The sequence below is a fragment of the Palaemon carinicauda genome, chromosome 17, assembly GCF_036898095.1.
Source record: "Palaemon carinicauda isolate YSFRI2023 chromosome 17, ASM3689809v2, whole genome shotgun sequence".
NCBI lineage: Eukaryota > Metazoa > Arthropoda > Malacostraca > Decapoda > Palaemonidae > Palaemon > Palaemon carinicauda.
In genome coordinates this window covers 44,183,733-44,210,081 of record NC_090741.1, presented here as the reverse complement: position 1 = coordinate 44,210,081, position 26,349 = coordinate 44,183,733, and the positions used below count along the sequence as shown (strand labels likewise).

At 42.0% G+C, this 26,349-nt stretch overlaps 1 protein-coding gene across 10 annotated transcripts in view; it reads left to right on the top strand.

The window, feature by feature from the left end:
• Klc (kinesin light chain) overlaps nt 1-26,349 on the top strand; it is a 181,927-nt gene that overhangs the window by 118,558 nt on the left and 37,020 nt on the right. For all 10 annotated transcript variants that reach the window (XM_068390937.1, XM_068390939.1, XM_068390935.1 and 7 more), the window contains 2 exons: nt 21,380-21,584; nt 25,383-25,609. In XM_068390937.1, coding sequence (XP_068247038.1) covers nt 21,380-21,584; nt 25,383-25,609 — 432 coding nt within the window. The remainder of the gene's footprint in view (nt 1-21,379; nt 21,585-25,382; nt 25,610-26,349) is intronic.

The following is a 26,349-nucleotide window of genomic DNA, read 5'->3' as shown; positions in this document are numbered from 1 at the left end:
ACGGTTCCCTCCATCGGGTCAGCCCACGGGGATCCGCGTCCGCGTCCCCCAGCCCGCCCGCAGGTGTAAGCGGGCTTATTTACGGGCAGCCTGGCCGAATCAGCACAGCTGGCTCGGCCCTCGGACTTAAAAGGAACGGTTCCCTCCATCGGGTCAGCCCACGGGGATCCGCGTCCGCGTCCCCCAGCCCGCCCGCAGGTGTAAGCGGGCTTATTTACGGGCAGCCTGGCCGAATCAGCACAGCTGGCTCGGCCCTCGGACTTAAAAGGAACGGTTCCCTCCATCGGGTCAGCCCACGGGGATCCGCGTCCGCGTCCCCCAGCCCGCCCGCAGGTGTAAGCGGGCTTATTTACGGGCAGCCTGGCCGAATCAGCACAGCTGGCTCGGCCCTCGGACTTAAAAGGAACGGTTCCCTCCATCGGGTCAGCCCACGGGGATCCGCGTCCGCGTCCCCCAGCCCGCCCGCAGGTGTAAGCGGGCTTATTTACGGGCAGCCTGGCCGAATCAGCACAGCTGGCTCGGCCCTCGGACTTAAAAGGAACGGTTCCCTCCGTCGGGTCAGCCCACGGGGATCCGCGTCCGCGTCCCCCAGCCCGCCCGCAGGTGTAAGCGGGCTTATTTACGGGCAGCCTGGCCGAATCAGCACAGCTGGCTCGGCCCTCGGACTTAAAAGGAACGGTTCCCTCCGTCGGGTCAGCCCACGGGGATCCGCGTCCGCGTCCCCCAGCCCGCCCGCAGGTGTAAGCGGGCTTATTTACGGGCAGCCTGGCCGAATCAGCACAGCTGGCTCGGCCCTCGGACTTAAAAGGAACGGTTCCCTCCATCGGGTCAGCCCACGGGGATCCGCGTCCGCGTCCCCCAGCCCGCCCGCAGGTGTAAGCGGGCTTATTTACGGGCAGCCTGGCCGAATCAGCACAGCTGGCTCGGCCCTCGGACTTAAAAGGAACGGTTCCCTCCATCGGGTCAGCCCACGGGGATCCGCGTCCGCGTCCCCCAGCCCGCCCGCAGGTGTAAGCGGGCTTATTTACGGGCAGCCTGGCCGAATCAGCACAGCTGGCTCGGCCCTCGGACTTAAAAGGAACGGTTCCCTCCATCGGGTCAGCCCACGGGGATCCGCGTCCGCGTCCCCCAGCCCGCCCGCAGGTGTAAGCGGGCTTATTTACGGGCAGCCTGGCCGAATCAGCACAGCTGGCTCGGCCCTCGGACTTAAAAGGAACGGTTCCCTCCGTCGGGTCAGCCCACGAGGATCCGCGTCCGCGTCCCCCAGCCCGCCCGCAGGTGTAAGCGGGCTTATTTACGGGCAGCCTGGCCGAATCAGCACAGCTGGCTCGGCCCTCGGACTTAAAAGGAACGGTTCCCTCCATCGGGTCAGCCCACGGGGATCCGCGTCCGCGTCCCCCAGCCCGCCCGCAGGTGTAAGCGGGCTTATTTACGGGCAGCCTGGCCGAATCAGCACAGCTGGCTCGGCCCTCGGACTTAAAAGGAACGGTTCCCTCCATCGGGTCAGCCCACGGGGATCCGCGTCCGCGTCCCCCAGCCCGCCCGCAGGTGTAAGCGGGCTTATTTACGGGCAGCCTGGCCGAATCAGCACAGCTGGCTCGGCCCTCGGACTTAAAAGGAACGGTTCCCTCCATCGGGTCAGCCCACGGGGATCCGCGTCCGCGTCCCCCAGCCCGCCCGCAGGTGTAAGCGGGCTTATTTACGGGCAGCCTGGCCGAATCAGCACAGCTGGCTCGGCCCTCGGACTTAAAAGGAACGGTTCCCTCCATCGGGTCAGCCCACGGGGATCCGCGTCCGCGTCCCCCAGCCCGCCCGCAGGTGTAAGCGGGCTTATTTACGGGCAGCCTGGCCGAATCAGCACAGCTGGCTCGGCCCTCGGACTTAAAAGGAACGGTTCCCTCCATCGGGTCAGCCCACGGGGATCCGCGTCCGCGTCCCCCAGCCCGCCCGCAGGTGTAAGCGGGCTTATTTACGGGCAGCCTGGCCGAATCAGCACAGCTGGCTCGGCCCTCGGACTTAAAAGGAACGGTTCCCTCCATCGGGTCAGCCCACGGGGATCCGCGTCCGCGTCCCCCAGCCCGCCCGCAGGTGTAAGCGGGCTTATTTACGGGCAGCCTGGCCGAATCAGCACAGCTGGCTCGGCCCTCGGACTTAAAAGGAACGGTTCCCTCCGTCGGGTCAGCCCACGAGGATCCGCGTCCGCGTCCCCCAGCCCGCCCGCAGGTGTAAGCGGGCTTATTTACGGGCAGCCTGGCCGAATCAGCACAGCTGGCTCGGCCCTCGGACTTAAAAGGAACGGTTCCCTCCATCGGGTCAGCCCACGGGGATCCGCGTCCGCGTCCCCCAGCCCGCCCGCAGGTGTAAGCGGGCTTATTTACGGGCAGCCTGGCCGAATCAGCACAGCTGGCTCGGCCCTCGGACTTAAAAGGAACGGTTCCCTCCATCGGGTCAGCCCACGGGGATCCGCGTCCGCGTCCCCCAGCCCGCCCGCAGGTGTAAGCGGGCTTATTTACGGGCAGCCTGGCCGAATCAGCACAGCTGGCTCGGCCCTCGGACTTAAAAGGAACGGTTCCCTCCATCGGGTCAGCCCACGGGGATCCGCGTCCGCGTCCCCCAGCCCGCCCGCAGGTGTAAGCGGGCTTATTTACGGGCAGCCTGGCCGAATCAGCACAGCTGGCTCGGCCCTCGGACTTAAAAGGAACGGTTCCCTCCATCGGGTCAGCCCACGGGGATCCGCGTCCGCGTCCGCGTCCCCCAGCCCGCCCGCAGGTGTAAGCGGGCTTATTTACGGGCAGCCTGGCCGAATCAGCGCAGCTGGTTCGGCCCTCGGACTTAAAAGGAACGGTTCCCTCCGTTGGGGCAGCCCACGAGGATCCGCGTCCGCGTCCCCCGGAGAGAATACACGAACAGTAGTCCTCGACGGTACGGTGTTGCCGGTTCTGACCCCGAACCGGGTGCGGAGCTCCCCGACGGGGAAACCGGTACCACCGCAAGGGAGTGCCTGGGATTCCAGAACCGAAGCGACCGGGGAGTGCCCTATTGGAATCGATTTAAAAAAAAAAAAAATGGAAACCCATTCATGTTTTATATTGAGATAAAAATCATTTTCTTTTACATGATTGCCAGGTGTGTCCTTTACACGAATGTGTCTACTCTTCATGTTCTTTCAGGTATTACACTTGAAAGGATATCGATCGTCATGAGCAATAAATCTCTTAGGTATTGACATCATTAGACATCTAGAATAATTCTTAACGAGAAGCCCAGACTTCAGGGACCCTGATAGTCGTGAAGCTAAATAGTCTGCAATAAGTTATTATTGTTATTATTATTATTGTTGTTGTTGTTATTGTTATTACTTGCTGAACTGCAACCCTAGTAGGAAAAGCAGGATGCTATAAGTCCCGGGGCCGTAACAAGGAAAATAGCCCAGCGAGGAAAGGAAACAAGGAAAAATAAAATATAAGAACAGTAACAACATTAAAATAAATCTTTCATAAATAAATTATAAAACTATAAGTCCAGCAAGGCCTTCAACCCTTAGGTTAGTGACTTTTCAGTCTCTCACACTAACAGCTAACTGGGTGTTCTGGAAGCGAAACACTGTTCTGGCGTAAGTGTCTTGGTAGGCACCAGACAGGGGGACGCGACCCATCGCAGCTTTCCCTTGGGGGGAGAATCTCTGTTTCCTCGGAAGGAACGAGAAACCATAGTGGAGAAGGTCTTGAAATAGAAGGAGGCTAACGTCCCCAGACCTACGACTCCTAGGAGACCACCCTAGAAGAGATCTGTCTCGGATAGTGCCGCGACACCCCAAGCATCTACCAGCACTACGAGGAGAGAAGCCCTCGTCCTCCTGGTCCGCAACGCCTCAGCCCCTCCACAGGGGAGCTCCAGCGCCTTCTAGCTCCTTCAGGTCGGGTTACCCCACCTCTAGGGGTGGCAGGTCAGGCCGCCCCTCTAGAAGAAGGGAAGAGTGGGAGGCTCCCTATCCCCACCCAACCTTCGGGTTGGAGGATGACTCAGGCGTCATTGGCAAGCATGGAGGGCTCAAGGAGCGGAACCTTGGACAGTGTCCTTACTAAAGAAGGGCTACGGACTTCCATTCCTAACGGAACCACCCACGCCTTTTCCGGCCAACCGGATAGATGGCTAGATCCTAAAGAACCGTTAAAGAGGACCGCCCTTCAAGAGGAGGTGTTGTCCATGCTAGAGAAGGGTACCATGGAAGAAGTTCTTCTCCCAGGACCAGGTGTCTACAGTCGCCTATTCCTGGCAGAAAAAGCGACCGGGGGGGGGGGAGGCCGGTTATAGATCTGTCAGATCTCAACAGGTTCGTCAAGATGACGGACTTCTAATGGACACGCAGTATTCGGTCCTGCTGTCCTTGAGGGAGAAAGATTGTAGAATACCATCGACCCCAAGGACGCATACTTCCAGATTCCGGTCCACACCTCGGGTCGGAGGTTCCTCCGGGTGAAATAGGGTTCCCAGTTCCTGCAATTCAGGACCCCTTTTTCTTTGGTCTGTCAACAACGCCCAAAGTGTTCGTGAGAGTCCCCACGGCTGTCGCAAGGGGGCCCACGAACGAGGCATTCGCCTTAGCAGATACCTGGACGGCTGGTAGCTTCTTCCCTCCTCAAAGGTCCTCTTGGAGGAACAAGGGAGAAGTCTCCTCCAGTTTGGCAAGGATCTGGGGAACTGAATCTACCCGAAGTAGCAAAATCTATCCCCTTCCACCGGAATGAACTACTGGGGAATGACATTAGACCTTTTTTCGGGGAGAATTTTTCCCTTCGGAGAATAAGATATGACACCTCAGGCTCATTAGTCAGCCGTTCCTACTGTTCACAGACGCCTCCAACCAGAGATGGGGAGCCCTTCCCCTCGACGAAGCGGCACGAGAGACCTGGTTGGAAGGGGAGAGACAACTCCACACAATGTCCTGGAGTTGGAAGTAGTCCAGAAGGCATGCCTACACTTCACAAGTCTGCTAAAGGGGAACTCCGTGGCGTGGATGAGCGACAACACCACGGTAATGGCATACATGAACAAGCAGGGTACTTGTAATAGAAGGAGTTGGGCGATCTCACCATAGAGAATCTAGACTGAGTGATAGGGAATCAAGGGGTGATGTTAGCAAGGTTCTTTCCCGGAAAGTAAATCGCCCTGGCCGACGGCCTCAGCAGAATGGGCCACATAGTAGGGACAAAATGGTCCCTTCCCCCAGGAATAGCCAAGCTCATCATTCAACGATGGGGCTCCCCGGTGGTTGACCGACTTGCAACAACCTCAACGCCCAACTCCCAGTCTATTGCCCCCCTGTACAAGACCCCGAAAGATTCCTTAGAAGACTCTTTTTTCAGAACAAGTGGGACAATCTGGATGTGTACGTTTTCCCCCTTTTCACGCTGATAAGACATGGGCTCAGCAGAATAAAGGTGGCTCGAAGCCTACAGATGACTTTGGTAGCGCCCTGGTGGCTAGACAGAGAGAGTAGTTCGCGGACCTAAAGACCTATCGAGTCAACCGCCGTGGCCTCTGTCCGTCAGGTCAGATCTACTGAGTCAACCGCTCTTCCTCAGGTTCCACGACAACCCTCTCTCTCTTCGCCTTCACGCCTGGAGACTATCGAGCGACTCCTGAAGAAGGAGGGGTACTCCTCCTCCACAGCCAAGAGGATGTCCCTATACCTAAGAAAATCCTCTACCGTAGTCTACCAGGCGAAGTGGGCCGCCTTTACGAAATGGTGCGCGACAAAACAAATAAGACCTCTCAAAGCCTCGGTCCCTGACATAGCTGATTTTCTAGTGTACCTTAGGGATAAAATAGGAATGCCAATCCCGGCTATTAAAGGAGTACGAGCAGCCTTAGGCCAAGTCTTTCTCCTGAAAGGCATCGACCTGGGGACCTCAAGACACATAGGGATGCTGATTAGAAGTTTCGAACAATCCTTCCCTCCCCAAGCCAGGAGAGTGCCTAGATGGGACCTGGCCAAGGTCCTGAAAATGTTGTGTCGTCCGACCTTTGAACCACTCAGAGATATCGGGGACAAAGGTCTCACCCTCAAGGCAGTCTTCTTGCTAGCCTTAGCTTCGGCTAAGAGGGTAGGTGAGATCCACGGTCTCTCCTACGACGTGGCACACTCCAAAGGGTGGAAGGAGGTATCTTTCAAGTTCGTACCCTCCTTTGTAGCAAAGACTCAGAACCCAGCAGTCTGGGACCCGAGGTTTGAAGGTTTCTCTTCTCCAGCCATCCCCAAGACAGGCAATACGGACGACCTGTAGTTATGCCCGGTCAGGACGATCAGGAAATACCTGGAAAGGACGGCCCATCTCCGTCCGGGTGCCAAGAACCTCTTCGTCTCTTCAGGCGTTAATAAGAAGCAAGTGTCCAAGAACACTATTTCCTTCTGGCTGAGACAAGTCATCACTAGGGCTTATGAAGAAGACAAGGTGGCAGTACCAGGCACTCCCCGTCCCCATGACATCAGAGGCCTGAGCACTTCCTTGGCCTTTGAGAGAAATATGGCAGTGGGCCAGATCCTGCAGGCCGGCACTTGGTCACACCAGTCGACCTTCACGGCCCACTAACTCAAAGACTACTCAAGAAAGTCTTTGGATGGATTCTCCATTGGGACAGTCATCGACGCCCTCCAAGCTGTGTAGTGGCAGGCTGGAAGACGTCCCCAACAAGTGAATAGTCTCATCCCTACTTCGTCAGGAGAAGACTCAGTAGAGAAAATGTCAAGAGGTAACCCTAAAATTATAAGCGTAAGTTTTCCCTGCTACCCCCTATCCGCTCTCTGTACCCCCGCATTACGTAGCCCTCCAGGCACCATGTGCCTAACCAAGTGGCAGAATGGCTCTCCCGCCTCCTAAAGTGTAAGTCTCCGAAGAGGTAATTCGAGGTAAAGTATTCGTGTCGGAACAAATGAAAAATTTTAAGTAATTTTTATTTTTCCTAACATACTTACCGAGAATTACCTCTGAGTAATGGCCCTCCCTTCCGTCCCCGAGTGCCATTCTTCTATTGCCGAGTCGGGCTAAACGGAGGACTTAATGAGATCCTGACCCGGGAAAAGCAGTGACCTGCCCTAATCCGGGCCGCAGGAATTATCCTGGCGGCGGGGGTAGGAACTATCGGGAGCGAGATAGGGGGGGTAGCACGGAAAATCTTGGTCGAGATTGAGAGAGGTCCAAGGACCCTCCGAAGAGGTAATTCTCGGTAAGTATGTTAGGAAAAATAAAAATTACTTAAAATTTTTCATATTTTTACTAAGAATATATTAGCAAATAAAAAAGCTGAAAAGAAATTAGTAAGCTTAGCATAGATTTTTGTAAAGAACGTAGTTGTTTGTTTACATTGCAAGTCCTTACTATTAAAAATAGTTACTGTAGAGTATTACTTTGCCAATAAAATCCTTGATCATGCATTTCAGAATATTGTTGCTATAGAATATAGGGAGTTTGAAAGACTGTAGTTGGTATCTATGTTTGGTTTTCCCATTACTCTAATAGACTTTTAATGATTTCCTCTCATTTTGTTTCATCTTCGGCACTTTCTATGTAAGATCCGTTTGATCCATATCTTCATTGATGGCCCTTTTCCATGATTTCGTAGACCTCCCCAATCGTCTTGGGCTTTCTATTTTCATATCCAATTACAGTTCTTACTTTACTTTGATCTCTCTCCCTATATGTTCAGATCATCGCAGTCCTTTAAATGCAAGTTTTAAGGCCATTAAACTGCAAAGAGAGAAAAGTATATTGGCTACAAGATCCAACAGTAAATGACTATGAATTTGAGTACAAAACCATAACCCTATAAGACCCAAGTTTTACAACAGGGATTCATTTCATCTTCGTTGCACGTTTTGAATAAGGTTAAGGAATGTTGTACAAGAATTGTACAGTAAGAAACGAGAGTAGCAACTACACCTTAAATACATGCAGAGGGATAAGAGGTTTAGAGTACTTGGTAAATAAGAGTACAGTATGCCTTTTGTAAATGACCCAATATTACTCTTTGCAACGCTTGAGACATCGTGATCAAGAAAATTAAGGTTTTGAAAACTGTAATATACAGTAAACTGCCAATAATCACAGCTGGAATGCAATGGGAAAATCATACAACAAAAAGTAGATGTGGTATAAATTGGGATGTCCTCTATTTGATGGAAAATATATACAGTATGTTCTTGAACATGAGATGATTTGGAAATAGAATGGGAAAGGCTGATAAACAGTTCGTCAGAAAATTTGATAGATATTGAAGTAGCAGGACAGATTTTTGGGAAGATGCACTTTCTTAGAAAAATGAGATTTTATGAAGACGAAGATCAAAAAATAATTCAGGCACAATGTGCACGAGACTAGTGGAGAGAGCGAGTAGAGTATTTATTTTGATGGTTAACCCCAGGATAGGAAAATCTGACTCGATAATATCAGCAATGAGGGTAGGGAAGATCTTTTACTGTAATTAGAAAGTTTTTTTTTTTTTCTGTGAAGTATTAATGGTTGTTATCTATGGTGGTTTTGCAGAATTTCTGTGATTTGTATGGGGCTATTAAAACTTAATTTTTTTGCATGTATTTTGCTAATTTAGAAAATCTTGCATCCAGTAGGAACGTAAAAGTATTTTTGGATTTACAAGAATTTTGCTTTATTTTGCTTAGGCCAGAAGTACTGCATACAGAAAGAAGTTCAGATTGTCCTCATCATAGGATTTTCAGTTATTTAAACGATAAAGCAGATTTCCTTTTGTATTTGAATATGGAAGTTTGGTAATTCATCATATATAGTGATTTGTCAAATAAGAGGTTATATGTGGAAATTTTCATGCGCGTTTTTATATAGCCTATCGCTGCGGACTGTTCTTTTGTTATAGCTTTATTTTGTTCCTGGGAAATGTGATTGAATGGCAAAGAGAGCTTAAAAGCATGGGAATTGGTTTCCCAAAACTAGCCCCTTCCCCCTGTATTTTCGGTTAATTGGTTAGCATTTGATGTTTAACAAAGTCACTACTTGTACAGTTTTTTTTTTTTTATTCTCAAATTCTCAATTTATTTTTACTTTAATCTGTAAAGAAAAAAAATTGAACACTTGTTTTTTATATCGTCTCATTTTGATTTTACACACACACACACACACACTTATTTTTGTACTTTAAATATTCTAATTTTAAGTTATGTCTTAGCATGCTGTTATTTGTTTTGGTTCCAACAAAATGAATTATTAAATTCTTTTTACTAATTTTTTCAATGTTCTACAATGTATGTGTCCTTATATGTCTCACATTTTTGGAGTAACATCTCTGTAGTGTATTTAGGAAGGTAATTTTGCTTCAAGCATGTTGTGTTGCTCAATTTAAGGTATGTGAATGACGATACAGACCTGCCTTTGTCCTTGTGTATTTTAAAATGCTTTCATTGACTGTAATGTTAACTACCCTTTTTTATGTTTTGTCCTGCACACCGTGAATGAATGCACTCGCCATTTTTATTTGCTTGCGCTTTGATATTTGCTGCATACCTTGTGTTTTGCCATGCCCTGCAGTAGGACGAGGAATATTGCATGCTGATAAAACTGTGGGAATGGTTTTGCAAATAGACAGTAAGTTATAGTGAAGGCATTGAGTTGTATTTTATGTTTTATGATTTTCATGTATCTGTAATGCTACTGCAAATTTTTTTTTTGTCACAGGACTGATGATTTCTTCATTTGTTACATCATTTTGGTTTGGTTTTATTTGCATTTTGTTGTTTTATGTGTTTACAATTATTTTTTTGTAGTGATAAATTTTTTCTCAGGAAGACGTCCATTTTTATGTAAATCTGGACTGCTTTTTTTATAGATTAATAATGGAACAAAAGATCCTAAATATTTGCCGAATGAACTTTGTGGTCATCAGAAATAGCTGAAATATGGAAAAAAATCCATATACAGTACTCTTAACCCTCGACATCAAATAAGTTAAACTTTTTCCTCCATGTTTTCAAATCAGACCATAGTTTGGCAGAACCACTAATCTAAGTGCAGAAAAACTTGTTGTATGATTATCATAATAACAAAAGTAAAAGATATTTCAGTTAAATGTAATTAATAGTAAATTGAATCTATTGGAAGAATATTGTAAGTTATTAGCAAAGAACTGTTGAATAGGGTTTTGAAGTAAAATGATTAGTAAAATTAATACAGAAATAATTGGTTCTAAAATTGAACGAAGAAAAGGGATTTTGACAAAGGAAAAATCTATTTCTGGGGAGATACCTGTGACGCCGACGCCCGGTGAAAAGAGTCCTTCTTTACACTTTTCTGATATAAATACTTCCAAATATACCAGAGAAATTTAAAGTATGGAATGCAGAGGTTACTACTTTTCACACGGCCCTGCTTTATACATGATGCCCACTGGGTGTTCGAGCGAGGGTAGTAACCTCTGCATTCCATACTTTAAATTTCTCTGGTATATTTGGAAGTATTTATATCAGAAAAGTGTAAAGAAGGACTCTTTTCACCGGGCGTCACAGGTCGACCCAGAAATAAATGTTCTGTATAAAAAAAAAATGCAGGTATTGTACAGTATTAGACAAACACTATATATATGAAAGAAAAATCCATAACTTGACAGCCAAGTAAAAGCAAAAGTCTTGAACGGACTGAACTCTTCATAACGTTCCCTGAAATCTAACTAAACTACTGTATCTTGGATTTCCTTATCTCCCTAAGTTTGGTTTTATGTCTGATGGGTAAACTAAATAAGGTTTCAGGTATTGAGATGATTCAGGCTAAGATAGTGAGTCGATAAGAAAATGGTAAGACTAGAGAGAGTGGAAAGAACCTTTTTCACTTCTTATTACCTGTAGAGGAAGAAGTACACAATCTTTGACACTATCATTATCAAATGGAATTGTTTATGGAACAATGAAGCTGATATTAGATTGGAAAAGACCAACCAGTGGTTCCTAAAGTGGGCGAAATCGTCCCCATGGGCAATTGATACTGGGAGGGTGGCAAGACAGAAGTTGTGGGGGGTGGGGTGACAGGGTGGCATTAAGACTATTTACGCTATAAATAGTTTGTTTTTTAATGACGAAACATATGTCATGAACTCTATGGCAATGAAACTGCCAGAATTGTAAACGAATGCATTGCTCTGTTGCATAATATAAAGGCAGAGTAAAAAATCTGAACGTTTACTTGATGTACGCTTATTCACATCACATAGGAGACTCGTAGAGGGAACCTGTAGTTACTACACATAGCCATTGCATAGCTGGATCAGACTCGATGAGTAAGCAACTATGCTACTTGGTCAAAAGCTTGTCTCAGGTTTGTAAGTACTGCACTTTAATTAATTTCATTCTTATAATGTTCAGAATTTTAAAAAGTATACTAATATGACGAAGTGGTAGTGTTACTGTATGGTGTATGCTATGGTAGTCAAGAGCATTCAGAACTTTGAATGCATTTCTTGTTTCATAATTATGACAAGAGATACAATTACTGTAAATTTCTGATGAGAACATAAATATGACAAAGTAATGGCAACCATATCAATGTGAAATCAGCTACAGTATCTGAAAGCTAAAGTAATTCAGATGAAACTAAGCCCATCATGAACTCTGCCAGTTTTTAGGCCTCTCTGATTTGTATAAGAAGATCATATCAGATGATGACTTTCAAGTCAAGTGTGCACACCTGGAAGAGTTGAAAGATTCCAGGATCTTTTATTGCTTAAAATACCAGACTGTAATCAATCCAATCTTAGATGTCAGCAGTGAGGAAACAGGAATGACAGAAGAAGAATGTTTTAATTCAAAGTGATAATGAGCTAAGGCCAAGGTTTAAGAAATCATCAAGATTGTTGGTTTAAAAATATATAATCTCTGACTTCTATCCAGTACTGTGGAGCAAGTTGATGTATTTTATTGCCTTTACAATGAAATTTTTTGATAGAAAGGGGCTTCAGTACAGTCATCTTGCTTCTTTCCAAACAAAGAAACAAAGTTAAGATTACTGAACGTTGGATTTACTTCTTTTAATCAAGTTCCAGCCTGATGTGGAGAAATTGGTATTCCCTGCTCCAAGCACACCCTTTTTGAAAATAAATCATCTTTACTGAGTACACATTTTCTGTGTAATATTGTTTTCAATTTGAAGCAAACTAAAAAAAAAATTGGTTTGTTTGTATCAAGGCGAGGAGCAACTAAGACTCCACCTGGAAGCCTAAAATAGTTTGGAAACCTTTGAACGGAAGCTAATGTTTGACTTTTATAACTACCCTCCTTTCAATTAAAGCACCATCTTGAGGTAATATCCTTTATTTGAAATGGTCATACTCATTGGACTCGTTTGGTTTGGATGAACAACCCACATAACTCAATCCTGGAATGCAATGAATGCTAACACTTTTGAACAAATCTTTGGAGTAATTTTTGTCAATCCTGAAGATTTTCCGTCTGTCCAACTTAGACATCCCTGCGAGTCTTAAGGATGTAAACTCTGGTTTGTCAAACTACTACTAAAATATAATCGGCACAATAGAGAAATGAGAAGTCATTTGGGTCAGAAAAAAAAGATCTTCAGCAGAGACCAGATTGTAGTAAAGTTCAAGTTGAATGGCTAATGATTCAAGCATGTTGAGAAAAGAGGTAGAACCAGATTTCTGATTTCAAAGCAGTGTTAAAAAAGCAACATTCAAGGTGAAATTGATGCCGAAATTACAAAAGTCTTAAGAAATTTAATAGTATGCATGTTAATATGTCTATTAGTATGCAGTTTTAAAAGGTTCAGAAAGCATGAGCCTAATAGTCTAAGTCTTTGTTTTTATTTTGCGAGCTTTTTCAAGTCTAAATTAATGCAAAACCCAAACTGAAGACAGAAGGGATAGGTTTCACTTCATTGGCAGAAGAATGGGATGGAAAAGTATATTTTACTGAGAAAAGGTAGAAGAAACTGTGGTTTCAAGGAAATTGATCTTAGGTTGTTGGGATATCCTGTCAAGTATACTTTAAAACTTTGTTTTTGTATTGAAGGAAAGCAATTCTGGATCAAGTACAAATATCAGGGATGGGTGCAAGGTGTTAAAGGAGAAATAGGTCAGACGATGATATTGTAGTATAGGGGAAATAGGTTTTTTTTCACTTGGATGGCCAAGTATAGGTTCATCAAGGTCCAAGAGGAAGAAGTGAAGTTCAAAAGAGTTAAAAACTTCTCGAGAGGATCATGAATATTTATCAGTACTAGGCAAGATTGAGATGTGAAATTTTTAGAATCCTGATTATTTGCATGAATCTCTCATGAGTTTGCTATGACTTACTTCTCAAAGCTTGATCAAATTTATCTGTAGCCTTCAAGTTATTTCTATGAAGCTTCCCTGATGTTTATAATGCTTTTCTCTCAAAGCCATATTTAATACCGATGTTTACCCTAAAATAAAAATAAAGGGATTTTGACGAAAGAAAAATCTATTTCTTGGCGAGGAACCTGTGTCGCCCAGTGAAATGCTCCTTAAAGCACCATTTCTAAGGCATAAGTATTACTAAATATACCAGAGAAAAAAGGAATGCATGGAATGCCAGGAATCAACCCAGCTTGCTCACTCGATGAGTGTCTGTATAGTTACTGGGGCGTGATAGAACCACGACCATAGGTCCCGCACCAGTTAGACCTCTCCTTCATCAACATCCTTTTAGTAAAACGTAGATATTTTTATCTTTAAAGTTCACTTGTTGCCATTGCGTTAGATAGTTGATGTTGTTTAATCCCTCCTGGCACATTTGTTCCTAATAGATATCTGTGGGAGTAACATTTTCTCACTTTTACCATGCATGGGAAAGCTTGCATCTCATTCCGAGGGTGCTGTCTTTGGGCAAAGAGGTCTATGAAATCCCTCCCTCCCCTAATCCTCTCTTGTCTAAGGAACCAATACCTTTTCCAAGTTATCTAAGAAATTCTGCATAGGCCAATGTTTTGAATGTAGAGATTGGTGAATTTGAAGAGAAGAATGTTAAACAAGAAGTTTGGGATCCATCTCCAGGGTTTTACAATGAGTTGTTACTTGTTCTCAAAGCATCAGGAGGTTGGAGACCCACTCTACATGTTTTGATTTTAAATAGGTTTACAGTTCTCACTAAGATTTTGATGGAAACGCCTTTAACAGTTCTTGAGGTAGTGAGGGAAAAAGTTTGGATCATTTTGATAAACTTGACAGATAAATGCTTTCACATTCCTATTCATCCAAATTCAAGGAATCTCCATCTGTTTTTGAATGGTTTGAAATTTTACCAATTTTGGTAACTCCATTCACTTGCAATCTCAGACACTACCTTAGCTTGGGTTAACTCCAGCTGGGTAAATGTAGGCGCTAGTACATCAACTGCCAAAACGAGTCCCCTGCAACATCACCCAAAGAGTCCTCTGCATGCATGCACAGCAGGACCCAACGAGTCCTTTGCACATCTGCAGCAGCCCCTGTATCCTGTTTTAAACAAACTGGGAAATAAGCTGATTTTCCCTTGGTTTGTCCTGCTGTATAGGAAGACGAGGAAACGGATACAGACCTTGAATACGAATAAGTATCTCCTTTTCAAACCGTACGTAACCTTTCTGCTGAGAAAATCATAATAAGTTGATTAAGGTAAATTTGGAAGATTCTTACTCTTCCAAGTCTTCAGAGGTAGGTACCTCCAAGGTTTGTTTATACCTCTCAGTTCTCCAACTTCATGGTAGATATTATAGTCATAAAACGATAAGCTATGCTGGTTCTCGTTTAATCCTTAAGCCTTCGATAACACAGACGTGTTGACTTGTATAAGACTCATCAGTTGCCTAATCTTGTTTTAGATTTCAATTCAATCTCTTGTATTGAGCCCATCATTGTGCCTAATAAAGGAAAATCTTTAAATTTAGATATTGTTAATTTTGACTAAAGAGATGTTTTTGTGGGTAATCAAGTTAGTTTTCTTCAATCACTTTCCTTTGCAATTTTATAATAGGGGTTGTTGCCCGTCTCTTAGGAGAGAAATTTGCAGGACGTTAGGATTTGAATTTAATTTTGTTTGACCTCCTGCTTAGATAAAACTATCTTGGAATGGGTCTCTGTTATATGCCTGTGTGTTTTTTGTGATTAAGAGAAGAGAGCAGGTATGTGCCTTTATGGTTAGGCCAGTCTCTGAGGCACAAAAACAGGTGTTAATTTCTTTCTCTATTTTAGGTCCTGTGTTAGATGTGGTAAAATTTATAAAGTGGTTGCTCAAGTAGAGACCAGAACTCAAAACTGATGTTTTGAGGTCCTTCTCTTGAGGTCCTTCTCTAGGAATACTCTAGTTAGCACATTTACGTCAAATACTTCAGATTCAGAATTGTCGCCAAGTGGTAAACATCGGAAGTCTGTTATAGTAGATGTTCCAAAACGGTTATCAACGGGACTCCTAAAACTTTATCTTGGAATGGTATGGCTGTCCTTCCAAGCAAATTCCAGTAGAGGGAAGACTAGAATGGTATGGCGGTCCTTCCCAGCAAATTTCAGTAGAGGGAAGACTTACCCACTTTTATTTCCTTTGGGATAGCTTTCATACTAATATGTTGGAGATACTTGTGGTCAAAGAAAGTTAATAAGATTCCCCTAACCTCCAATCCTCCCCTGCCCAAAGAACTAGCTCTGTACAGTATTTGATATATCTCGCCAATACAGCGAAAGTTCACACTTTACAATTAGAAATTCTAAACCTTCTAGAAAAGAAATCATAAACCCTTTCCCAGGGTTTTACAACAGATTATTCTTAGTCCCCAAAATTTCAAGGGGTTGGAGGCTCGTTCTAGATGTCTCAGTCCTTGACAAGTTTGCACTGCTCACAAAGTTTTCAATAGATACACCCTCACTAGTTCTGGGGTTGATAATGAAATAAAAATTGGATGTTTACAATAGACCTTTTGTATGCAGGTTTCCACTTCTGGTTCATCTCAATATAAGGAAATGCCTTCATTTCATCAGTGGGTCAAAGGTTTACCGATTAAGGTGTCGGTGCCATCCCCATCTCAAAATGAGATCTTTTGTACCTGAATGATTGGTTAGTTTTAAGCAATTCATTGAAAAGGATTAGATTTCAACAAGTGTGGTTACTCATGTTGGATTGTTTTGGGATCGTGGTCAGTTCCAAGAAATCCCTCCTAGCCCTGACTCAGAAGATGCTATATTTGGGAATGATATGTCCTTTTCAAACTTTTCCTTCCAAGAGGATCCAGTCTTTTCTTCTTTTGCTACAAAAGTTGAAAATGTCAAAGCAGATATCAGTTTGGATTAGGTAACTAGGAACCATAGCTTCATTAGAGAAATTGACCTTGAAATGTGTTTTTTTTTTTTTTTTCAAATTGATCTCAGTTCATATTGGAACAGAATAGCTGATCTAAACTTTTTATTCCAGTGATGAAAAACCAACTTCTACTGAGTTGATAGGGCAATCACAGTTGATTATCTCTGGGAGTTTCTTGGTATTTGAAAATCCCAGACCTATCTCTGTTCTCAGATGCTTCACAGGAAGGGTGGGAAGCAATTCTGGATCATTTGCATCTCTTATGGAAATGGACCTTGGACACTAATTTCCTAGAGTTACTAGCTATATTGAAAACTCTTCAGGTTCAGGAACTGCTGATGGTAGGGAAGATAGTGGCTGTGTTTTTGGCCTCATGGAAACTTCCCTGGCTGGCATTCTGCCATACTGGGTTAAAGTCCCGCGCAAGCTCGATAATTTCTTGTAGTGTCTGCAATTTCGGCATCCTTGTGTGCTGATAGTAGGGGGTTTGTGTGAGCCTATAGGTCTACCTGCTTAGTCATCAGCAGCCATTGCCTGACCCTCCCTGGTCCTAGCTTGGGTGGAGAGTTGGCTTTGTTGCTGATCATATGTACATACTGTCAGTCTCTAGGGCATTGTCCTTGTAGCTAGGGCAATGTCTCTGTCCCTTTCATCTGCTATTCATGAGCTGATAATAGGGGGTTTGTGTGAGCCTATGGGTCTACCTGCTTAGTCATCAGCAGCCATTGCCTGACTCTCCCTGGTCCTAGCTTGGGTGGAGAGTTGGCTTTGTTGCTTATCATATGTACATACTGTCAGTCTCTAGGGCATTGTCCTGCTAGCTAGGGCAATGTCTCTGTCCCTTACCTCTGCTATTCATGAGTGGCCTTTAAACCTATAAACTAGCCTACATCCAAAATCAAAGGGGTACAAGATCTCCAGGCCCGCAGTGGTTAGACAAAGTGTTGTTATCCTGGATCACTCTGAGAGGGATTACCTTGCTTACTCACTTTATTTGGGGAAATCAAATGTCTTAGCTGACCAACTAAGCAGAAAGTCAGATTTTGCCAAACGAATGGTCCTTCCATCTGTTTCAATGTCTATAGATTCAGAAGTGGACCCGAACATTGACATGTTTGCATTGTCACTGAACAAAAAAAATTGTTTTTCGTTTACTAGTGCCAGAGCCCTCAACATGGACGGTGTATGCCCTGTTACAAGACTGTTCAAATCTGGGTCTTTATGCAGCCCCACCATTTACCGTAATTTAGCAGGTGATAAACAATTTAAGGATCTCTCTGATTGGTAGAATGAAGCTAAAAGCTCCTTTCTGGTCACGTAGGGGATGGCTCACACATCTGTGGCCACTGTTGTCAGAATGTCCGTAGTGGCGTGTCTATTGAAGGTAAAGAAAATGGGAAATTAAATTTATTTTTGATAAATGTCAATTAAACGTAGTTTCTAGAGAAGTAAAATGAACATCAGGTGAGTATAGAAGTCATCTCCTCCTCCTATGCCTATTGACGCAAAGGGTTTCAATTAGGAATGTTAGATTTTGCCAGTCATGTCTATCCTGAGCTTTTAAATCAATACAGTACTTCTCCATTCGTCATCTACTTCATGCTTCATAGTCCTCAGCCATGTGGACCTGGGTCTTCCAACTCTTCTAGTGACTTGTGGAGCCCAGTTAAAAATTTGGTGAACTAATCTCTCTTGGGGAGTGCAAAGAGCATGCCCAAAACCATCAACTTCTACCCCTTACCATAATCTCATCCACATTTGGCACCCAAGTAATCTCTCATATAGTTTCATTTCTAATCCTGTACTGTCATTTAACCCCTAGTATTCTTCTAAGGGCTTTGTTCTCAAGTCTACTAAATCTGTTGGATATTGTTTCATTGTCATACTGTGACTCATGTCGAACTTTGTTATAAGAATTACAGTATTTAGTAATTCAATTGTTTTCGATTTAATTCTTTTTAGGCCAATCTGAGAATGGCCTCATTAGGCATAAATGTTTTGTTGACCTAATACTGTATTTTTAAGTAATCCAGCTATTGGAACTGTCAAATCTGTTTGTGGTACCATCCACATGGCTTGTACGTTGGTAATGTGCTAGCCTTGTATTTGAATGAACAGTAGAGTCCCTCCTTGGCCTGCGAGTTCAAGCTGTAGAATGGGAAGTTTAACTCTGTAGTTTGTCACCCGGGGGGGGGGGGGGGGGATCTAGGTGGTGTTTGCCTTGCTTATCTGAGATGAAATTGGAATTGAAGTCTGACACCTATAACCTTTAATGACAGTAGCTGAGAGGGTAGCCTTTGCAGATGTGAGCTATCTCTATGAATCAGTATGGCATTTGCTAGCCCATAAAGACTGTGGAAGTGTATTAAAAATAGGAAGATAAATCTTTTTAGTTGAGATTTTGCATTTAATTTGTAATTGAATTACATACTTAATGCATTTTTGTAGAATTCATTGATATTACTTTCATGAACGAAAGGTATATACATCAGAACTTCATTTGCTTGTCCTTTACATCGGTGCTGCTTTTGACCACGTTAATCATGAGGCCTTTGTTTTCATATTAGAATAGGGGGGAGTTAGTGGATAATTTTCTATTTTTATTATTGAATTTTTAACTAAAAGACTATAATGCAGTTTTTGATAGGCACCTTAGTGACTACGGAGATATTATCTTTGGCATTCCTCAGGGCAGTGCTCTTGAACCTTTTTCAAACTACAGCATTTGCTTGTATGTTATTTCATCTTTAAAACATCAACTCAAATGTCAGTTGATCATCAAATAAGCTTATGCCTTATGAAAATGATGGTACTCTTTGATTCAATCTCATCTCCTGAGTTTAGAACTGAGGTTGCTGAATCTCATCATAGAACTAACTCAAATTAGTGAATGATGTAACTTATTATGTTGTTAGCAGGTCTATGGCCTTGACTCTTCCCCTATCAGATTTTTTTCTCTGCTGTGTTTTTTAACTATATGTAGGTCATTGAAATTCCAGGTGTCATTCATGTTCATTCATGATTGCAAATTCACTTGAGAAACATATATGATTTCTCTCTTCCTCAATTGTACAAAATATTTGTTTAATATTTTCGAAAATCTGAAGGCTTATAGTGTTTAATTCTTTCATTCTATTAAGTTTTGAATATTTTTCTTCTGCATGGCTGTCGGCAGCTGACTTTATCTTAAATTGTTGGACTAGAACTTCAGGTCTACAAGATTCCTTGTTCCTGCTACAAATATTGAATCTCTCACACTTTGGTGTAATTTTAGGTCATTGTGCACAATGATTTTTCTTATACTGACCACCCTTTGCATTCAAATCATCCCCTAATATACAATCTACTTCATTGTATTAGATATACAATTAATTCTAACAGTCCAGCCTTTTCTTTATTAGGATTCAATGCTACACAGTACTCTAGAAATATTATTCTGTCTATGACCCAAATTTTTAATGATCTTCCGGATAAAACTGCAGAATTGGAACTTCATAAGTTCAGACTTTATGTATATGCTATTCTTTTTAGAAACGATGCATATTTCATAGTTTTTCTGTTATTTATTTAAACTTATTATTCATTTTTGTTTTATTTTAGTTATTCCTTTCTTTTTGGCTTGTTCTTGGCTTTTCTTTTTGTTGTCCACACTTGGTTACCCTCCTTATTGGGGCCTTTTGTGGCGTCACATTATGCTCTCCCAACTAGGGTTGCAGCTTGAGTTATAATGATATGTTACTTATTTAAAGACAAAGTTGAAACTTCTTTAAGCTCGTTGGAAAAGAATTTTGATTTCCTGCTGAATGAGCTTAGTGGTTATTGCATAGACTTGTGTAACAGTCGGCTATAGCGAGTGTAGTCTTACTTTATTCCTGATTTTGATTTTATTTGGGAGGCGAAAATCAGAACAAATTTAAATGAAAGAAGGTGGGCAGTTATGTGATATGAGCAATAGGAATAAATGAAAGGAAGGCAGAAAGATGTATAGCTGGCTAAATATACTCTACAAAATAACTATTTTACCCTCTACAGTGTGCCAGTCAAGGCCCTCTGTAGGTGTCAACATTAATGACTTTTTCATTGATCAAAAACTCTCCTGTATTCACAGCAGAGTTCTCACAAACTCTTTGTTAGGTAAATATGAACATTACATGACAATTGCATTTTCAGTTGTTTCTAGAATTGTGATAGCAATCCAAAGCTTACAATTTAAGAAACCCTTATATGGCAAAATAAATATCTGAAATCCTGATTTAGTTTTTGATTAAGGGGATATAAATGATAGTCTGGTTCTATAATCTCTATGAAAGGAAATTGTACAGAAGCATCATTAATGAACTCTTTCAAGTTAATGGTTTATTAGGTCGAGTCTTGTGATTTCATGACTTGTCAACCTGATCAACAGAAAAACATTTGCACCAGGTTTGAACCATCGAAGTTCCTCTGATTAATCATCTCTTTTTATGAGAGAGAATTTATATTCTCCATATTGGATGTGGTGTTCAATTCCAGCTTTTCTTATCATTACTGGGATTGAAACCTTAAGTGTAGCAAATGATCCTTCGGTATTAACGAGATAAGAAGTGCATACAGTAATTGCTTATGGGGTGGGGGTGGGGTGGGGGCTGCTGTAAAATCTTGCAAGATATATCCGTAAAGTGGAGCAGATAAGTCTTAATTAATCACAGTTGGTGCATCACCATTTCTAAAACTGGTTATTTTAACGTCTTGGTAAATACTTACGTGAAGTATGTTGGTTGTGTATAAAGTTTACTTTACAAAATCCTGTGCCTTTGATAATATCTAGCAGGCCCCATAAAAGATTTATAATTTATTGTTTAGTCACACAGGATAGTATATCATACGCTGGCAAATATTTTTTAAATTAGTTTTTTTTTTCCATATCTTTTTTACCCTTGATTATGGTTGCCCTAGTTGAATGCATGCATACTGCATTTTATGCCTGTTAATGATAAGTTTTTCAGTCCAAAATTATTTACTTAAACTTTTTTAATACTTATAGAGGATTATTTTAAAGATTAAAATTGTCTTCTTTTGCAGGGCAAGTATGAAGAAGTAGAGAGGTACTACCAGCGGGCTTTAGAAATATATGAAACCAAATTGGGTCCTGATGACCCCAACGTTGCAAAAACCAAGAATAACTTGGCGTCGGCCTACCTCAAGCAGGGGAAATACAAGGAGGCCGAGATTCTCTATAAGCAGGTGCTGACCCGAGCTCACGAGCGAGAATTTGGTGCCATCGATGGTAAGAAACACATTTTTTATTTTTTCTCCTCATACAGATATGTTTTTGAAGATATGTATGACATGTTCTGTATCTCAAAAATTCCAGGTTTGTCCCTTTCTCATATTTTTTTTTTTTTTTTGAGGCTTTTGACTGATCATAATTTAATTTCTCCAGAATTCCTCTTTATATTACTTCTTAGTGGTTAGATTAGTCTTCCTCCCATTTATTTCGTTATATACTCGCCTGACATTCATATTGCTTCTTTAGAAGCTCGGCTTATTGACGTTTACCCCCTATATTTATTAAAATTTTTCCCATTTTCTTTGCTGTAAGAAATATACATGCTCCCAGTCAGTAAAGTATTAAAACAGTCTTGCAGTTAGTGTTAAGTAGCATACTAAGTGTTTCCCATTCTTCAGTTTTGAATTCAAAATTATTCCCTATTTCTTGACATCACAAGTCATTTGGAAAGGCAGGTGGGCATGTACATGAACATCAGGTGAATATAGAAATAAAATTATTTGATTAAAATACCTTAATGGATATCAAATGATACGTGAGATACTATAAAAAGGAGACAAGGACAAATTGATTGTTGAAAGTTTTTCAGGAAGTAATAAAAGTTACAAGGTTGAGTATGCTAAAAATTCCAATATTGAAAGTGAAGTCAAAAGAAAAGCCAGGAAGGACTGGAGAAAATATTTAGACAGGAAAGCAGATGAGGTTGGCTAAGCTATGAATTCAGGGAGTGGCTATGGTGTAAGAAGTGTTCATAGAATTACTAATGAAATCTTTGCTGGGGCAAAGAAGCATATAACCCATTAAAAAGAGAAATGGATCTTTTATAACAACAGAAGATGAAGAAAGGCAACGTTGGATGGAACACTTAGTGAGGTCATGAATAGGAGATATGAAGGGAATAATTTGATTGATATACCTGAAGCAGAGGAAGACTTTGATGTGCCCATGAATGAATTCAGTGTGTTTGAACTCAAAGCTATCATTAAAAAACTTGGAGATGGAAAGCACCTGGATACGATGGAATAACTGTTGAAATGATACTGGCTGAAAATGGAGTGGCTCCCAGAATACTTACAAGATTATTTGGTAGAACGTGGCATGAAGAGGTAGAACCTGATGAATGGGAGCTAGGAGTGTTGGTGAAAATGGCAAAAAAAAGGAGATCTGACTGATTTCAATAATTACCGAGGTATTACTCTTAGGTCAGTTGTCATGAAAATATATAGTATCCTCATTCTAAAGAGACTAGAGAGAAAGATTGATGAAAAGCTGAGAGATGAACAAGCAGGATTTAGAAAGGTAGAAGTTGTACTGACCAAATTTTAATTTTAAGACATGGTACAGCAATGTGTAGAATATAGAAATCCACTTTAGATGTCATTTGTTGACTATGAAAAAGCCTTTGATATTGTGCACCGGCCAATTTCGTGGAAAATCCAGCATTATTATAAAGTTCCTCTTATATATGTAGATTTGATTAAGTCTGTTCATGAGCATAGCAAGTGCAAAGTTAATGTTAGTGGAGTCCTATCAAATGAATTTCCAGTGAACAGTGGAGTACTCCAAGGGAATATGTTGTCACCTATGTTGTTTATCCTCCTCATGGATTTTGTAATGCATAGAACAGTTGGGGATGGTGAAGAATGATTGGACTGGATTGGTAACATGAAATTAGCTGACCTCGAGTATGCTGATGATGCTGTCCTTATTAGCAGATCACCACAGGACTTGTAAAGCTTGCCTACTAGAATTTATGAAATATCCCATGAAGCTGGTCTTAAGATCAATAGAAGAAATACTGAGATGGTGAGAATGGAATATGCAATGGAAAATGAAATATCATTGGAAGGAGAAAGGATTAATAAGGTGGAATCATTTGAATATTTAGGAATTTTGATCTCCAATGCTGGATCTTTAGAATTTAAGTTTAATGAAAGATTGAAAAAAGCAAATCAGACAATGGTTAGGTTAAGTGAAATTTGGAAGTCAAATTGCCTGAAATTACATAAAAATAATCAGCCTATATATCAGTTTAGTGAGATCGGTGTTACTGTATGGACATGAGTCGTGGCATGATAATGAAACGATATCCAACAGATTTTGTAGATTTGAGAACACACACACACACACACACACACACACACACACACACACACACACACACACTCACACTCACACTCACACTCTCTCTCTCTCTCTCTCTCTCTCTCTCTCTCTCTCTCTCTCTCTCTCTCTCTCTCTCTCTCTCTCTCTCTCTCTTTTTTTTTTTTTTTAATATAATAGCAAGAATGCTCAATACTAATGCTCATGATTTTGTTTACATTTTATGAATTATGTAATTCACAAGATCATATCTTGTAAGCATAGGAAGTAGGATTCCTCATTATTATTATTATTACTAGCCAAGCTACAACCCTAGTTGGAAAAGCAAGATGCTATAAGCCCAAGGGCTCCAACAGGGAAAAATAGCCTGGTGAGGAAAGGAAATAAGGAAATAAATAAATGATGAGAATAAATTAATGATATATCATTCTAAAAACAGTAACAGCGTCAAAACTGCACATAATGATGATGAGTTCGCAAGGATGAAGCTTCAGAAGCATGTCATCTTTTCAAATAAATCTCTTAATATGAGATTATTGAAAAATACGGTTTATATTAACCACGGAATTACTCTATACTGTAAGGTGCGTATGATGTATAAGGGGAATCATATGCACTGTATCAAGTGGATGATCATTATTTAGTGGATTACATTTCTTACCGCTAAGGCCAGTTCTGAGAGACCAGACCAAGACTGGACCCCTATAGGCCTTCTCCTTTATTTAAGATAGGCAAAGGCTAGGAGAAGGAAAACTCCAAAATCAAACCAAACAAGACCCCAACGGCGGAGCTTCCCAGCCCTGTCGGGCAGGCAACAAGGCGGGCCTTGACATAACAAGAACCCGGCAGCCCGGTGCAACCAACATTGGAGAAGCCGCCTGTCTCATATGTCTTGAGCCGCGGTGAAAACGGTGTGGGCCAAGTGTGAGTGCGTAGCCGTTGCAAAGCCACGACCACCCAAAACAATATACCCAGCTACTGGCTTTCTGTCGTTTCCTCCACCCTTCTTCATCTCCATAGATAGGAGGCTGATGGCTAACGACAGAACCCAATACTCGGACACGAGTGGGCGCCGACGACGACGACGACATTTCTTACAGGAAGGTCACACACCCAATATGTTTGTCAACTTATGGCTTTACTGGATATAAGTAAAATCTTCTTGGTTAAGATTTGCTTGTTAAGTCTTATGCAGAACCACGGAAGGAACCTTAACTTGTCGCAAAGTTTTTTTTTTTATCAAATTAAGTTTTGCTGAAATAATGATCCAGTATATTCAACCCCCTATGCAAGGGAAAATTGATAATTGTTCATTTAGAATCTTTCTTTCTTAGAAATAACTTTAACATTTATGTAAAAGCTCCAGTATGTAGTTTATATTAAAATTTGCCAAACTTTACCTCTGGTGCAAGAATGGACCCACAGTAAGAGTTCTAGGAAAAATATTTTAAGATCCCAGGAACAACAGGACTAATAATTGTATAATTTCTATGGAATCGTCCATACGTAATAGATACAATTTTCTCCAAACAGTGGCTACAGAGACCAAAATTTGTATAGGAATTGCTAGGAAAAATTTAAGTTGTATACTTGCATGCACAGCAAGGGAACTCTGTTTTTTTAATAATAGTGAAAAGTTAGTTTTATTAACTTTTTATTACATTGCATCTTAACTTTTTTTTTCCCCGACAGGCGACAACAAACCCATCTGGCAAGTAGCAGAGGAGCGTGAAGAAAATAAAAATAAGGTGAAGGATTCAGCCCCCTATGGAGAATATGGTGGCTGGCACAAAGCTGCTAAAGTAGATTCTCCCACCGTTACCACAACCCTCAAAAACCTTGGAGCGCTGTATCGTCGACAGGGCAAGTACGAAGCTGCGGAGACACTCGAGGATTGCGCCATCCGGTCACGTAAAGAGGTCAGCTGATATAACCTCGTCCAATAAACTAGCATACATTTTTATTTTAATTTTGTGTTAGTAAGCGACCCCATGTGCTTTTTAATTACGTTCATAAATGCATTTGCGCTCGGAAGCATCAGCAGTGTTGGCTTGCAAATAGAAAGCTGTTGCATTGCAACTCTTGGTTCTCTACTGGATGTATCAAAGGGATTGTAGAGGTTCCCTTCTTTGCCCAGTACTCACTCAGGATATGTCATTGGCCTTTCCTCTGTCCTTTGTAGATACAGTATATAATTATAAGTATTTTTTAAAAGTTACTCCTATTAGTTGGTGAAAGAATTTTGTGCCCCTCCTGTGTACAGTATATGGTAGTGTGCTTAGCAAATGTTGTTTTGTACTAATTTTTTTTCCTCGATGCACGAAAACTTCGAACGCCAACTTGTTTCTTCATCTGTGAGTAAACTGAGGAGTCACAGAATTTCAGATATTATAATTTTTTGTTTGTCAGTTTAAAACTACAGTGTATTTTGCATTGCTGCTTGTTTCCATTTGGAAGGCTCGCTTCCAGAACGTCGGTTCTGAATGATGAAGTGTGCCGTGCAAGTGAATGGAAGCATCAAGAAACTTTCATGTGGCAGCGGACAGGTTTCTCTGATGATTTTGTGAAAGTGTTTAATGCATAGGAACTCCTTTGTCTTATACAGTTCAATTGATGAAGAAAAGTAAATTTCATCAAATAGACGTTTTGGAGAGTTGAA